The sequence below is a fragment of the Fusarium musae genome, chromosome 8, assembly GCF_019915245.1.
Source record: "Fusarium musae strain F31 chromosome 8, whole genome shotgun sequence".
NCBI classification, from domain to species: Eukaryota; Fungi; Ascomycota; class Sordariomycetes; order Hypocreales; family Nectriaceae; genus Fusarium; species Fusarium musae.
In genome coordinates, this window is record NC_058394.1 from 2,149,108 (window position 1) to 2,164,598 (window position 15,491).

At 47.9% G+C, this 15,491-nt stretch overlaps 5 protein-coding genes across 5 annotated transcripts; 3 read left to right on the top strand and 2 right to left on the bottom strand.

Annotated features, from left to right (window-relative positions):
- Positions 1 to 1,201: 1,201 nt before the first annotated feature.
- On the bottom strand, positions 1,202 to 1,600 carry J7337_010960 (uncharacterized protein; the record flags this gene model as incomplete). The annotated part of the gene is made up of 1 exon (XM_044828517.1): positions 1,202 to 1,600. One exon carries the CDS (start codon positions 1,598 to 1,600, stop codon positions 1,202 to 1,204), a length of 399 nt encoding a protein of 132 aa, XP_044677071.1.
- Positions 1,601 to 4,881: 3,281 nt separating this feature from the next.
- On the top strand, positions 4,882 to 6,591 carry J7337_010961 (uncharacterized protein; the record flags this gene model as incomplete). The annotated part of the gene is made up of 1 exon (XM_044828518.1): positions 4,882 to 6,591. The coding sequence occupies one exon, from the start codon at positions 4,882 to 4,884 to the stop codon at positions 6,589 to 6,591; it is 1,710 nt and encodes a 569-aa protein (XP_044677072.1).
- A 1,587-nt stretch (positions 6,592 to 8,178) lies between these two features.
- J7337_010962 (uncharacterized protein) lies at positions 8,179 to 9,910 on the bottom strand (the record flags this gene model as incomplete). The annotated part of the gene is made up of 6 exons (XM_044828519.1): positions 8,179 to 8,361; positions 8,411 to 8,500; positions 8,549 to 8,937; positions 8,984 to 9,035; positions 9,084 to 9,747; positions 9,798 to 9,910. 6 exons carry the CDS (start codon positions 9,908 to 9,910, stop codon positions 8,179 to 8,181), a joined length of 1,491 nt encoding a protein of 496 aa, XP_044677073.1.
- Positions 9,911 to 10,811: 901 nt separating this feature from the next.
- On the top strand, positions 10,812 to 11,439 carry J7337_010963 (uncharacterized protein; the record flags this gene model as incomplete). Its single annotated transcript, XM_044828520.1, has 2 exons — positions 10,812 to 11,369; positions 11,416 to 11,439. The coding sequence occupies 2 exons, from the start codon at positions 10,812 to 10,814 to the stop codon at positions 11,437 to 11,439; spliced, it is 582 nt and encodes a 193-aa protein (XP_044677074.1).
- Positions 11,440 to 13,754: 2,315 nt separating this feature from the next.
- J7337_010964 (uncharacterized protein) lies at positions 13,755 to 14,938 on the top strand (the record flags this gene model as incomplete). The annotated part of the gene is made up of 2 exons (XM_044828521.1): positions 13,755 to 13,768; positions 13,816 to 14,938. The coding sequence occupies 2 exons, from the start codon at positions 13,755 to 13,757 to the stop codon at positions 14,936 to 14,938; spliced, it is 1,137 nt and encodes a 378-aa protein (XP_044677075.1).
- Positions 14,939 to 15,491: the final 553 nt, after the last annotated feature.

Sequence of the window (15,491 nt, forward strand, 5' to 3'; positions counted from 1 at the left end):
ATTGGCAGTGCCGCAGCATCGGATGTATGAGAGAAATGGGTTAGCTTTAGTATTACAAATGTTTCCGGCGCTCCAGTCGATATAAACTGCCCGCCATTGGCGAGCGGATACCAGACCAGCCCGAGAGCCAATTTCCTCTAAAGACAGGTATACTCCAACAACACTTGGTAGTCTCTCAGGCTTATTGAGAATCTTGACTTGTATAGTACGGTACTTGAACTGGAAGACAGGCTATTGAAGGGATGAGTAAAGTTCATGATGAATGTACCAACACGCGGTCGTCTCGACCACTTAATGCCGATCTGGCAAAGTTCCAACCATGGGTTTTGCTACCGCCAATGGCCCTGAAGCGGCCTTGAACGTAGATACCCTATCCTCTCCCAGTACATCAATTCTCAGAGATAGCCTTTGGGCATTATGCAAGTAGTCCAGCGTCTTCCCAGTGGATGGTCGATAAGCCAACCTCATGAGTTATTTCACGACCACAACAGCCACATCAGCTCGAGTTAGAGTCTCCTTTGACTTTCAGTCTATTTCCGCTAATAAAAGATAATTACCAAGACATTTTGGTTCCCCCCCTGGTACACATCATGTCGCAACAGCGAAAAGGTTCGCAAATCACGAGGTGTGACTACTAATCTTGTGGGCTAGAAATGTTATTTGCAGTTGAGATTTGTGGCTGTGAGCTTATTCCAGCAGAGAGAACCTAGAACCTAGTGACTACTAATCCACCCTCAACGCAGAACGAAGAGGAATTCTACTCGGAGCTTGCTCCAAGTGCAAGGGTCCGCACCTGCATTGTCCCCTTCACCCAGGTTGGACTGGATTCGAACCAGCAATCTTTGAGTGTGTATCTACTGGATGCAGATAGTAATTCTCTAGTACTGTTGTCATCTTTACTAACTATACTGATGGTATCAGACACCCATTTGCTTCTGGACGAGAAACACTGTTCGCAGATATCTGGATTGCCATGATTATATAGCTTTGAGGGTTTCCAAAGCTGTTGGTATTTATGCAGGAAAACCTTTACTTATTTTCTATGAAAGATAGGATAGTCTAGGTAGCTAAACTAAGAAAGAATCGAAGGATAATTTGTCAAATCCATGGACTTGATAAAGAACGTGTCCTCAGAAGCACGTGCGGCGAGGTATATTCCGAGAGCGATTGCCAATGACAGTTGCCTTCACACGCCCAGCATCTAGCAGAGCCCGTTGCAGTTCGTCTTCGAGACGTAGTTGACAGTGAGCATTCCATGAGACTTGATATCGTTGTCGCTAGGGTAGAACGCAGGAACACTGCCGCACTTGGCACATCCATGGTTGACCAGCTCCTGGAGCAGCCTCTTGATGTCCTTGCCAGGAAGGCCACCGGTGTTCTGGAGGAATGCACAGAACCCGGTCTTGTCAAGAGCCTGCCAACAGGCGATGTGCTGGCCGTTGTAGTACCACTTGTTGTCGTTCAGGTCCTGGGCGGTTCGGAGGAGGCCTGTCAGCTTGAAACCGGCGTTGGCGCAGTTGCTGCTGCCGTGGCAGTTGATGCCTTCAGCAGAGACACCGAGAGCAAGGACAGCAGAGGCGATGAGAGTGGTAAAATGCATTCTGGATCGGATGCGTTAGCAGGGGATAACTTAGGTTGACTGGAGCTCTTACTCGAAATTGGCTCTTGGTGAGTTACGATGGATTTGGTGGATTGTGATGGGCTTTGAAGCTCTTGTGAAATGATTGAGAGTGTTGCGAGTTGAGATTTTGGTCTCTTTGCAGGAATCATCACTTCTTTTATACATAATTCTGTCTCTATCTCTCCTTCAAAATTGTTGATACACATGCAAAATGAAATATACAATCAGTACTGCCCTCGGCATATCGCCCTGAGATCCGGCCACAATGTCACGGCACATGTTGTAGATCCCAATCCTGCGGCAAAAGTCCTTGACTGATGAGGCTATCGTATGTTCCATGTAAGGTTCGGCCGCCAACTGGATATGGGTTTTCTCGGCCATTCCTCTTTCGGAACAAGTTTGTAATGCTTCATAAGCTGCAGACATCTTATAAAGCTCGTATATGTGACATTTAATTACGTATCTGCAATGCTGAAGCAATCAATCTCAGCATAGACCATCAATGTCTGTCGTTTCCAGGTCAAAAGAGCATATGCTTCATTTTGGGCGTCGTCTTGTCCACGTCGGAAAGCCGATCCACTCTTATTACTCGTTCTCGGCAGTTATCAGCCAAGATCCACGACTGTAAAATGCCGAGGTCATATTTCCCTCAAGTATCATCTATATTTTATTTACCAAATTATCCAGAGCGCATTCTAGAGTATTAAGCAAAAGAAATTCTATACAATCGGTGAAACCCAATCTTGTCCTTTTGGTAAGCTGGAGCCTAGTAGAGTGGGCCAATTCTCGATTTGCATATAAACGTGGCTTGATACAAAGTTCCATGTCGAGAACCTCAGCTCGGGCACAGCTGCATCTGCATCACCGCAACTGCATAACCACGTTTTGGAGCCACAAAGACCTTCGTATTCGATAATGGAGACCGAGCATCAGAGTGACCTTCCTCTTCCGCTCGAGATCGTCACATTGATTTGTTCGACTTTGCCGAAACCCGACCTTCTTCGCTTGAGATTGGCCACTCATCAATTCCACGACGTAGTGACTCCATTATCTTCCAAGGCCTTTCATCTTAGAGTTTACGGAACCGTCGCAAACTTCACCTCCATTGCAACGTCACCCCATCTGCGCACTCATGTGAAGGAAATTACAGTTGACGCAAACACTGGCCTATATGAATACACTTCGTATGATACACATGAGTTATCCAGTGGCTTCTTCAACGCCCTTCCTTACCTCCGCTACTTTTCCAATCTCACCAGCCTGCACTTGAGGTTCAGTGAATATTATGGGAATGAAAATAGAGAATGGCAACCAGCAAGAGTCGAGGACGGCTGGCCGTTTCGATATAGAATCCTTGATATTATCCCACACTGTATCGTGGGATTGTGGTCACGGGCAAAGCTGTTCGAAGCCGATGAGAGGGCGAATCTTCGTTTTTTCGGACCTAGATACCGAGATGATGATCCAGAGTTCGTCACTGGGTGCATGGAGCACCTCCAAGAGCTCACGATTTCCAACTTGGCCGATTATCGTGATCCCAATCTGACTTTTTCAGATGCTTGGCAGCAATTACTCCGCCTACCTCACTTGCAGGATTTGAAGCTCTTGATTACTACCGAGTATTATAGGTTGAAGAACCAGACTTACTTTCCTCCAGAAAGGCATGAATTCTTTCAGAAGCTGCCCTACACCTGGCTATCGCCAAGTCTGGGGATTCATCTGAGAACTCTATCTCTTTACTACACTGAGTACTGGGGCTGGTTCCCGACAATGAATCTCTATGAGATTGGAACGTTGCCTCAGCTTAAGATTCTAGCTCTTGGCAAATTTGTCTTTATGGATGAGCGAGAAACCAACTGGATCGCAAGCATCGGAGAGAGCAATGCAAGCGGCGGTCTAGAGGAACTATACTTGGATGATTGTCCTATTCTGTTCAAAGCCCGTCAACGCAGTCCTCTGACCAGCGATGGATACCCGTATCACCACGCTGGCTTGGCGAATAATAAAGACTCTTCTGAGACCAAAGAGTATGCTATCAGATGACACCATGTCATTGAAAGCTGGACAGGACGAATAAAAGGCCTCAAGAAGTTCATAACGGGTCATGGCGACTGGATGAACCAATGGCCGAGTAACGAATCGTTGAGAGAGCACGAATGTGTTGTCAATCTCAGCAGCGACGAATTTGAGCAAATGATTTGTAGCAATGTTCACAGAAACTTTTCCAAACCTGCAGGCATGGACTTCGGGATTACCAGGAACCCAGTTTTGGCACAGACATACTTGCATGGTGTGGGATTGCTCCAACGAAGGGAAACACGGATGCAATATATTAGTTATAATGTCGGCGCCTCCTATCGATGGGAAAATCCAAATCGGACATGGGGAAGGGGTCAAGCAGATAATGGTTGGGCACCAGAGATGGGGACGGTTGGAATCGATGATGCTGAGTACGAGCTACTCATGGCAACTATTCGGTACAGGAATTTAGAAAACGAGAAATAGCATAATGGAGAAGAAGACCTGGCTCAAGTTCTGACGGTATGATTCAGTTTTACAAAGCATTACTGCTAGCATTTGACCCAATAGACAGATTTTAGATGACTTTATTCCGCATCTCCCGCCGTGTTTTAGCATTAGATCCCATTAATGCCATGCATCGGCATATGAATCAGTCCAAGCCGTAGAATCCCCATCATAGTCCAATGTCCATGCGATTATCCCATCAGGTCCCTCTTTTACGCCTTCCAGAAAATTTCGAGATCTCTTCTCGTGCGGAAGTGTCCGCGTTTCTCCACTCTAACGTTCCGTCTCTGCGTCATGATGCAGCAAACACGACAAATCCGCTTCTCGACCGTGGAAACTTCTTTTCTCGTGGCGGCTTTTTGAGCCTCATGTTGCAATTGCGTGAAGATAGAATTCTACTTATTTCTGCTATATCCAAACTCTGCTCGCGCTCGTGTTCAAGACTACCGATTTGAAGCTCTGTGGATCAGGGCCGATTATGGAGATGGTAACGATGCATGATTCCTGTGGAGTCGAAAAAATGGGATGCTTGGTGATTGAAGATTTGTGGTCAAGAACTCGTCGTTACACCGACTTGAACATCACTAAGAAGTAATAAAAGCCAAGCATCCGACCATAGTCCAAGCTATCGCCCAAATCTGTGTCTTGACCTGCCTCACCTCTTCACTTATTACTCTTAGCTTCACCCTAATCTCACAACCATTTCAATATGTCACAAGAACCCAGTATCCCTGATGTGTACGGTCCCCGGTACTCATACTGATCGCACATTCGTCCCTGTTCCCCGAGACACAGAACGCGTCTTCCGTCTCATCGCCTCTCAAACACCCGGCTTCACCCAGGACGAATCCATCCTTTCAAAATCCATATTCACCGGTGACGAGCTGTCAGTCATCTCCGGTCCGATCAAGGCTGTCCCGGTAGCTTCAGCTCTCCACGCCATGGCCGGTGTAGTAGCTGATGAGATCCTTACCCTTCGAGGCCTCGAGGACAAAGAGCGGAAAGTAACTGTCAATACTCCCCATGCCGGAATTTGGTTTGGCAATGTCGCTACTGCATATGTCGATGGCAAGGATGTCCTTACATTTGCCAAGTCTGGAGGGTTGAAGAAGCTGTTGTCAGATTGGGAACGCGGATGGGTTGATACACCTCTCAAGTATCGTACCACAGGGCTTTATCCTACCTCTGATCCTGACGCTTGGTACTCGCTCCACGGCTCCATGAATGCAGAGCCAGTTCTGAAGTCTATCGGCGTCGACTCATCTGATGCCATCACCTCCAACGAAGAAGCAGCGGCGCACATCCCAAGCTTCACAGGCAAGCTCTCACCGGAGAAGCTTGAATTCAAAAACCTTGTCAACGGCAACTGCGGCAGTATCTGCTTCACACCTAAGCAGTGGAACGAAAGGGAGATGGGCAAATCGCTCGCTACTCATCCTCTCATCAACATCAAGGCTCAGCCTCAAGCTATTCCTACACCTCCTGTTGCTTTGCCTCCTCTTGATCCAGACGATAAGCGCCTGCTGGCTGGTATCAAAGTCGTTGAGATGACTCGCGTTATCGCCGGCCCTCAAATCGGGACGATTCTTTCTAGCTTCGGCGCTGAAGTTATCCGGATCAACCCCCCTCACTTGCCCAATATCAACATTATGCAACTCACTCTCAACGCTGGAAAGCGCACTACCGCTATTGACCTGCGGAAGCCTGAGGATGCAACTATCATCAAGTCTCTTATCGCTGATGCAGATGTATTCATCCAAGGCTTCCGGATGAACAAGATGCTCAAGTTTGGCCTTGGATTGAACGATATCCTCAAGATGGCTGGAGAGCGAGGTTGTGGAATCATTCACGTCTCGGAGAACTGCTATGGCCCTCATGGCTATTATGCGGAGAGGCCCGGTTGGCAACAGATCGCTGATGCGGCTGCTGGATCAGCACATGTCACTGGCCGTTCTCTTAACCTGCCCGACAACGAAGCTGTTCTACCTTCGCTACCTATCAGCGACATGACCACCGGCGCTCTCGGTGCAGTAGGTACCCTTGTCGCCCTTCGCGATCGGGCCACCACCAAGGGCGGAAGCTACGCTGTTCACGCATCTCTCGTTGCAGTCAACGCGTTCGCTCTTCGATCCGACATCGGGCTCTACTCACCTGAAACAGTCGCCGAGTGTGCGAAGCGTTTCCAATGGGCCGAAATGAGAGGATCGCATCATGTGCTTGGTCTTTTGATGACGGTTTGGGATGGGTGGAAGAGAGTCCTTGGTAAAGAGTTGTCGGAAGATGGGGGATTTTATCAGAGCTTTGAGACGAGCGCTTTCGATGGAAAGAAATTGAGCATCCTGAAGCCTGTCGTCAGTCTGAGCGACGAGGAGGTGACGCCGCGATGGAAGACGCCCAGTGTTCCATATGCTTATGAGAATGCTGAGGGCGTCAAGTTCCAGTAAATGATTAGTTGTAGATTGTAGAAGAGCTGAAGTATAGAAATACCCAGAGTTATGACCTAAATAATTTTCCACGATTAATCTACCAGTCTTAACTTGGTCGCTGGATCCAGTAGTGAATTGCTATAGTGAGAAATTGGGAGAAGTATGACAGAGGCATGACAAAGATTAACAACTATTTTAGCGTCGGGTTTGAGGCGGGTAGCTACAAGGTCACTTCGGCACTTCAGTAAGGCCAATAGCTACTTGGAGCTACTTTATCAAGTATCTAGACACCAACACCATGTCTGTTTCGTATTTGAGATGGTTCGATTCGCGGTGAGTCACTTGCCGACTTCATCTTCAATATTTCGGCTGGCAACGATAAAAGAAATCGCCAATACTGTCAGCGACATTGAATCAATAAAACGTCAACACTGAGTCCTGTCCTTCCACGGGCTGTTTCACCCTCTGGGCGTTGATCTTCAATCCCATCGGATACGGTAATCGACATATTCCAGCTGTAATGAAAGACATAACGGCTTCACCGACAACGACAACGACAACAACAAGGATTGCTTACATACGCACCATCATCGACAAAGACAAAGAAAGAGAATATTATGAAGGCTGTTGGGCCAATCTATGCTTGTTTTTATGGTCATGGGTCGGCCAGAAAGTTCACAACGATCCTGCCGGAACTGGTACTCCACGACTTCGCAGCTCACCTCCACCTGGTCTCCGTCACCACTACATCATCGGTCATTCCAACCCTTTTGACGCTTTTGTTCTGCAATGGCTCCTAGAAAACTCCAAGCCCGAGAGTTGGAGGATGTCTCGTGATGACTTTGAAGTTTACCTTTCTGAGACGCAGATGAAGGACCCAGCAAGCAAAGAACTTCTTCAAAAGCTTGAACTGGAACGGGTGAAGGTCACGGTAGTCGACTCGTCCATGCCGACAGAATTTGAGACTGAAGACATATGTGACGGAGTGATGCTCACGAAAAGCGATTACGTTCTCGAGACATATATGGAAAGAGGTTCGAGCTGTTGGATAACGACAGACGTACTCTACCGCGACTCTCTTCGCCATGGCCACTCCCAACGTTACAACACTGAAGAGCTCTCACAACGGTACTACGATAACAGGCTCAAGAACAAGATGGGCCATACCAGGCGATCATGTTCATACCCTCACGGCAAATCCGACGCTTGGAAGCGCGATCATGAAGAAGATTGGAAGAACTATAAGTGCCCGTCCTGTGGGCAGAGATGTAAGCGTAATAAAGGCTGTAAAGTGACGGGCGAGGATTGGGCGAAGAGAAAAGACGTGAAAGCGTGGGACGAAGGAGTTGATACGTCGGCACCAAGACCGCCTGAATTTGAAAGGGACTGGAGAATGTTGACGGCAGAGGACATATGTCACTATTGGGGAACTGATCCAATATCTTACGAGAGGTTTAGGAATTGGAAGTGGAGATCTGTTGACACGTTTACGGGCGAGTGAGATCGTGCGTCTAACACGTTCATAATGCTTTCATCTATCAACAAACTACTACTCATAACTCATCACCTCATTTTCTCATCATCTCAACTTTTACAGGTACAACTCTAGATCTCGTGAATACCGCAACCCAAGTGTCGAATACCCATCGCCTCAAGCTCGTCAATCTGAGCCAGATCAGGGCCAACACTTCGTTCCTGGAGACCCTGCAACGAAGCCTCACTGGTCTTGGTCTTGGGGATCAGCTTTGTTCCTCTGTCGTCGAGGACGGCCAGAATGTGTGCAGCAGCCTGTTCATGTTAGAGTTGCTCATAGTCATGACCTGAGTAGAAGGCTTACCTTGGCGTTTATGGTGAGAGTCTTGGAATCGGGGTTGTCAATGGTGTCGCACGCTTGGTGGTAGCAGGGATCCTGTGCAACAGCCGTGCCCTAATTCTTGGTCAGTTGCAAAAGCACAGTCGAATGTGTGACACCTACAGTATGCAAGAATCCAAAGGGCTTGTTCAAGTTCTGCCAGAAAGGAGCATAATCACTGCCATTGGTCAAAACAGCGGGCGTGACCTCAATACCCTGGCTCTCAAAGTACTCTGTGAAGATCTTCTCCGTGACCTCGGAGCCCTCGGGAGCTTTTGATCCATGAGAGCTTCCATCGGTGTCGGCAACGCCGAAGAACCCCTTGGAAACCATATCGAAGTTGAGATAGACGAGAAGATCGTTGACGTCCTTGGCGGGGAGGGTAGAGGTGTAGTGCTTGCTGCCGAGAAGGCCGTTTTCTTCGGCTCCCCACCATGCGAAGCGGATCTTATTCTTTGTCTTGTACTTTGAGAGGGCGAGGAAGAGTTCAAGGATGAGGGATGAGCCAGAACCTGGCTGCATTAGTGGAGTCATGATGAAACGCGGCGGGGGACAAACCGTCGTCGTTAATACCGGGACCGGCTTGAACGCTGTCAAGATGGGCGCCTAGCTAGATATTTGTTAGTATGGCTATTGGCCATTGGGCTGAGTCACAAACCATGATGACATTACGAGGGTCGCCTCCCTTGGTCTCAGCAATAACGTTCTGCGTAATCCTCTCCTCAATCGTCTGCGTCTGCTGAAAGTGTGCAGTGACAGTCTCGCCAGCCTCGATCCTCTCCTTGATCTTCTCACCATCAACAAGGTTGATGAAGCCAGCTGGGACATGCTTCTCAGGATCGGGCTGGCTAAGAGAACCAGCAGTCACATTTGTCGTAAGATCATGGTAGATGATGACAGCGGACGCACCAGCCGCAGCAGCAGGAATCACTCTGCCAGCAAGAGTTCCGCCGGTAGGACAGCGGAACCGCTGGACGAGAACAATTTTACCCTTGACGTCGAGATCATCGTATGATGAAGCGTCGCAACCTGCTGCACCTTCGGGACCGAGCGCAATCTCGGCGGTGATGCCTTCTGCGGACGTTGAGGGGGAGTAGGTCAGGCCGTAGACATAGACGGGCGTGTCGTCAACCTTGAGCTCAATTGAGTCTACAAAGGCGAAGAGCGCGGGGAAGTTTTGCTTCCAGACTTTGGCGGTCTTGACTTTGGAGATGCGCTTGAAGATGTAGTCCACTGAAGCGTCGTATCCGGGAAGACCGAAGGCTCTGTTACCGCCGTTGGCAAAGGCAATGTCGTTGAATGTTTCGAGGTTTGACATGAGGCTACATATTGTTAACACTTTTTCGCTGGTACGAGGATCGAAAGTAATTACTTCTTGGTCTTCATGTCAGCTTGGATCTTCTTAGACTCCAGCTTATGAGTCTTGGCGAGGCCATGGCTGGGAGCCAGCGCCAGCAATGTAGCGACACCAGTGCTGAGCTTCATGTTGACTATATTTGAAGGTTGGAATGGCCGTAACAACGGAAGCAGGGAGTCGCACGAAGGCGGAGAGTCTCTATTTATACAGATAAACAAGTCACGCAATCAGAGGCAATCGCAGTGCCAAGCACGACAATCCATGGCGGGAAATCATGACGAACACAAGTTCACGGAAACAGTTTCGCTTATGGAAGGTCATTTCTAGCCAAGAAGCTGCTTTGATGATCGCCAGCAGACTTGTCTAGCGGAGGCCTTATCGCTAGTGGTGACGGCTCCCAGGCACTTTTGCTTGCACCAACGAGAATCGAACTTTTACTGCACTAAAATGTGACCAAGCCCGATCGACGTTGCACCAAATGAGGGTCATCTTGGCAGAGAACGATAACCCCACGAGCCCAAGAATGCCGAGGGGCTTTCATTGGGCAATGGCGAGTTATTTCTTGAGGTTGCACGGTTTTGGAAGGTGGATGAAGAGCTTGGGGACAGGGATCATGAACCATACGAATAAGCTTAACATGCAAAAGTTCCTAGTGCACGCTAGACGGGTTTGGGCGACGATCGAAGTGTCTCTTGCTTTGAAATGGGAGATGGATTGTTCAGATAGCATCATGTTCGTCCAACTACAATGACTTGTCTTCATGGCCTTTGAGTGGTGGGCGATTCTTTGTTCTCTAAAGTTCGGGTCATAATGCTCTTGGTCAGCAATCCAAAGCATCGCCCTTTGATAATCCTAAGACATGATGCTGAACAGGAGAACAGAGCGCCAAATTGCGAAAATGCGTCTAGTCTCCTAGTATTTAAAAGCTTAAGCTTCCTATTATTCTGTCTGTTCCCTATCTTCTTGACTAACCACAGAATTACAGTACCAAACAACAACAAATCTAAAATTACAGCAACATTTCACGCCATGGATCATAACGACTCGCTTATTGTGGATGTCGAGGCTGATGAAGGCTTCGATGTTCTGTCGTTCGTTGAGTCTTATTCCGAAAGACATGAAATTGGTCATGAAATGAAGAATGAGGGATACCGTAAGCAAGAGGAAATGCGTACGAAGTCAGCCATCGATTTCGTTCGCAGAGAGGCTACTGATGAGAATGGCCAGATCGCCACCGTCAACCCCCATCCTAAACTCTCCATTGCTCACGATCTAGTGTCATTCCTCTTGAGCCGCAAAGCTGCAACTTCTTACCTTTTTAGGCGTCATCTGATCCCTTCAGGCACTGCCTCTCAGCCGTTCCCTCTCAACATGTTCATGGGTAAATGGACACCATGGACAATTTTCGCGCTATCAAAATCAAAGGACGTCCAGCCAGGTACTCTCCAATGCTGTCAGCTGATGAAGCCTGGAGATATTGAAGTCATCACGGTTTCGAATAACAAGTTCGTGCAGCTGATGAGTCTTTTGACCGGGGATGAGCTGCTCATGATGTCAACTTGGGAGATGCCCGATGCTTCGAGACATGTGAGTCCTCATCTAGATATCATGAAGCCTAACTTTGGTTTAGTAGAAGGACGTGGCGAGAGAGTCATAGCTTGGAGAGTTCACGGACTCGATATCTCGTACTACATGGATAGACTGGGTTATCGCATTCCTGACATGGTTTGGCCGCTTCGAGAGCCTCGTAAGGCTTGATAATGCAATACCTTACTTGAATCTTAAAAGCAGACTAGCCATTCATAGGCATTACGATAGATAGAGATTAGAGCCTCAGAGCAAATACTTATAGATCACGATATACCTCTGAACCATGGGCTTAGACCTTGAAGTACATCAGTGCACGTATTAAACCGACACATAAGAAGGCACATACGTTGGATTATTGATACAACACTGTGCATGTTGAGTGAATATCTATCCCCAGTATAGAACTGTGTCTTCAGTTCCCCTTATTTAAGTATTTTATCACTGCCATGGCACTAAACAATACAGGGGAACCTGCGCAAGAACTTTAGTCTCTCTTTGCGACTCTATACCGTCGGTCCATAGGACTTCACTTCATGCATTGTGCAGATCAGAGCTGTCGTCATTCTTGCGGCCCTTTTCCATGGTAGTTGTCAAGCTAACACCATCGGACTCTCATATCCTGCCCGAAAAGTCGCTGGCATATCAGTCATCGACACACCAATCGTTTAAGATGCCGAAGCATTTGCGTTGAAGCATAGTACCTACCCCATCTACAAGCACGTCATGCGGTCGTAGCTCTACGGAGTTCTCATGATCAATGCCAACGAATCCCTTAGTGACAGAGTCGACCTAGAAGTTCAAACTGTTGCCACCCTCTTGCACGACCTTGTTTGGGACACGACAGAAGCGTCGCCCATCATCAGCGCTGATCGTCGGCTCGAAGTAGACGGGGCTTTCGCAGCGCGTGAGTTTATACAAGAGTATCAAGATGGAAGGTTCTGGCATGAGGAGAATGTCCATATGTTATGGGATGCGATCGCGCTTCATACAGAAAGGTCTGTATCATATTTCAAAGAACTTGATGTGCAGGTTGTATTAAAAGGCATCGCAATGGACTTTTCAAGATCAGCTTATGGTGTCTCGGAAGAGGATTATGCTGCATTTGCCAAAGCCTTTCCGAAAAGTGGTCTCAAAGACAGTGTCAATGACACTATCATCTGGCTTTGTGACACGAAGCCTCAGACGACATATGGTGAGTAATTCTGCTGCCTATTGCGCAGCCTCTACTGACTATGTATGCTGCAGACAATTGGTGCACCCTTTTGGGGAGAGATACGTGGACAAATATGACCCGAAAGGCAAACAGAGAATTGATTTGATTTTCCAGAATCTTACGACTGGGAATAAATTAGTTAGTTGATGCCTGGAACAGGCTCCCTTTTTGTTTGTAATACGAGCATGTTTCAGAACTAGCGAGTGGGGGTGATGATTATACGATACAGCCAATCCTCGAGGAGCGGCTATGAATTTCTTGGCCGAGCCACGATCAATCGTGCAAGGTAGCATCAGATAAATACCTAGCCCTGAGTTATTAAACATTTGACCGTTTGTACATACTTGCATGACATATTTCATAATGCAACTGAGTGACCGGAAGACCCTGCTTCGAAGGTTAAATCCGGGGGATCAATCAGCCGCTCAACAGCGGCTTCTCAATGACGCGGGTATTCCCGGGGTCGCGCAGTGGTTTTTCGACCATGAGATGACTCAGGATTGGCTGAGCGGGAATCGGGGTCGCGTGCTTTGGCTCCATGGACCAAGTATCTCACCAACTTCCATTACTTATTCGTGCCTGGCTAACGAACACCAGGCGCAACTGGCAAGAGTTTTATTACCTCAAATTTAGTGAGCCGTGTTCTAGATGACCAGATCTTACCAAGTACTGGGGCCGCCGTATACCATTTTGACAGGCATGAGCTGCAGTTCAACCTTGCTGACTACAACCTTGCGCTGCGCTCAATCACTAGACAGTTGGTGTCACAGCTTCCGGGAAAATCTACGCTTCCAGCCCAAATTTTGGCGACTATTGACGATGGTTTGGGAAATGCCGAAAGTACCGTGACTATACTGCAGATGCTGGGCTCTGCATTCTGTAGAATTATCATCATCCTCGATGGAGTCGACTCCTCAAATGAGGCTGGCTTACGGGAGCTGCTGGAATTTCTACTGAAAGAAAAGACACAATTGCGAATAATGCTGACTAGTCGGGGTCCGCCATCACACGCGCTCTCTGACGCCTTTGGTATCAACACGATCACAGCACGCGCTACCAATGAGGGTTTGAGTCTATACCACGCCAGAGCTGTTGACGAGGCACCTGCAAATGCAGAAGTGCTGGATGATTCCCATACCAGGCTGTTTCCATATCAGAAACTTACGGACATGGCTGAAGGGCGGTAAGGCTCGCTATGCATTCGTGATAGCATCCGCTAAAGTCTACTAGGTTTCTTCCCATCATACCGACTTGGTTCAGCAACATCGCATCGCAACGGAATGCGGTTCTTCTCAGCCTGATAGAGTCCTGGTCACCAAACTCCAGCGTGGATGTACCTCGCGCCTTTTGCAAAGCTCTGGTCAATGGGATCGAAGCCTCAGAGCATTCGGATATGATCCTCTGCTTGCTTTATTACCTGGTCTACGGCGAAGAAAATGGATACACCTTTACTCCATCAATGCTATGGGAAGCCCTCATCGCCTGGGGTATTAGAGACAAAGACTACACAGTGTTTACTCTCACACAAATCTCCAACGCCTGCGCCAGTTTTGCCTTTATCGACTCTCAAACGGAGGTCATGAAATTGCGATCACCATTGCTGTTGGACTACTTGCGAAATGAAGTATTTGACGACAAATACCATACGCGACACATCAGGGCGACATTCCTATACTTGACACGAGGCGACCACGAAGGCGCGTGCAGGTCATCTCAAGAGCTCAAAGAGAGACTGAAGGCGCATCCGTTTCTCTGTTATGCCGCCAGAACTCTTGCACCGAGTCTTGCAGCTTTGCCATCGCTGTCTTACGACACAGATTTTCTAAAAATGACAACCTCACATAGATCGGTAGACTCTTACCTTCAAGCTGCCGAAGCGTGGCCATACATTGATGAAGAGAGCTATGATGAGTTTGAAGCTGAGGAAGAGAGATGGCGGTGTTATACGCGAGGATATACTCCCCTTCACCTCGCTGCTCATTTTGGAGCCAGGGAGACACTGATCCAGTTGCTTGTTGATCGCGGCGACAATATTGAGGCTCAAGCGGCAAATGGACAAACAGCGTTGCATATCGCAGCGGAGATTGGAGATTCGTCACATACAGTCAAGCGGTTATTAGAATGCGAGGCCAATGTCGCTGCAGTGGATGAAGATGGACTCACACCTTTGGCTCATGCCATTGTATATGGATGCTTAGAGTCAGTGAGGCTGCTTATTAGTCACGGTGCAGATATCAATGCGCTAGAAGAGGAGGATTTATTAGAATGTTATCGCGAGAAACCTGACATTGCGGAGTTTCTAGTCGGGCTCGGTGTTGGGATGCCAGAGGCAGAGTCAGAGCCTGAAGAATAAATGACAAAGTGCCAGCAATTGAATACCGAACAGTGATTAAAAAAAGATTCATTTTGAATGTCTTGTTTGCCTCATAGTTCAGAATAGCTGACCGGCAAAAAACATACAACACCGGGGATTCGCTGGTCGTCACCGACCCAACTACTAATCCAGCGCTTCGCAGCTTGACTATGGGAGAGCGGACGGGATCCCGTATTTTCTACGAGCTTTGGTCGTATGTATCAAGTAAAGATCAGTCGTAGCTTATATCGACGGGGCTTGTTGCTCTATCCTCGCAGTCTTGCTAACCAATTGCTATTGATTCGGCACGGCTTTATTGAGGGCCTTGGCCTGACAACCCCAAACCCCAGGCCCAGTGGTACCAGCGATATTCGCAAGGCAAACAATAAGTTACTAGATTGAGACATGAACGTAACAATGCTAATTAATTCTTACCATTTACATCCTCGAACTACCATGTATTTTGTTCCCAGTGTTGACATGGCGCAAACTAGGTTCTCTCTGCTAGAATAAGCTTACAGCCACAAATCTTAACTATAAATAACACTTCAAG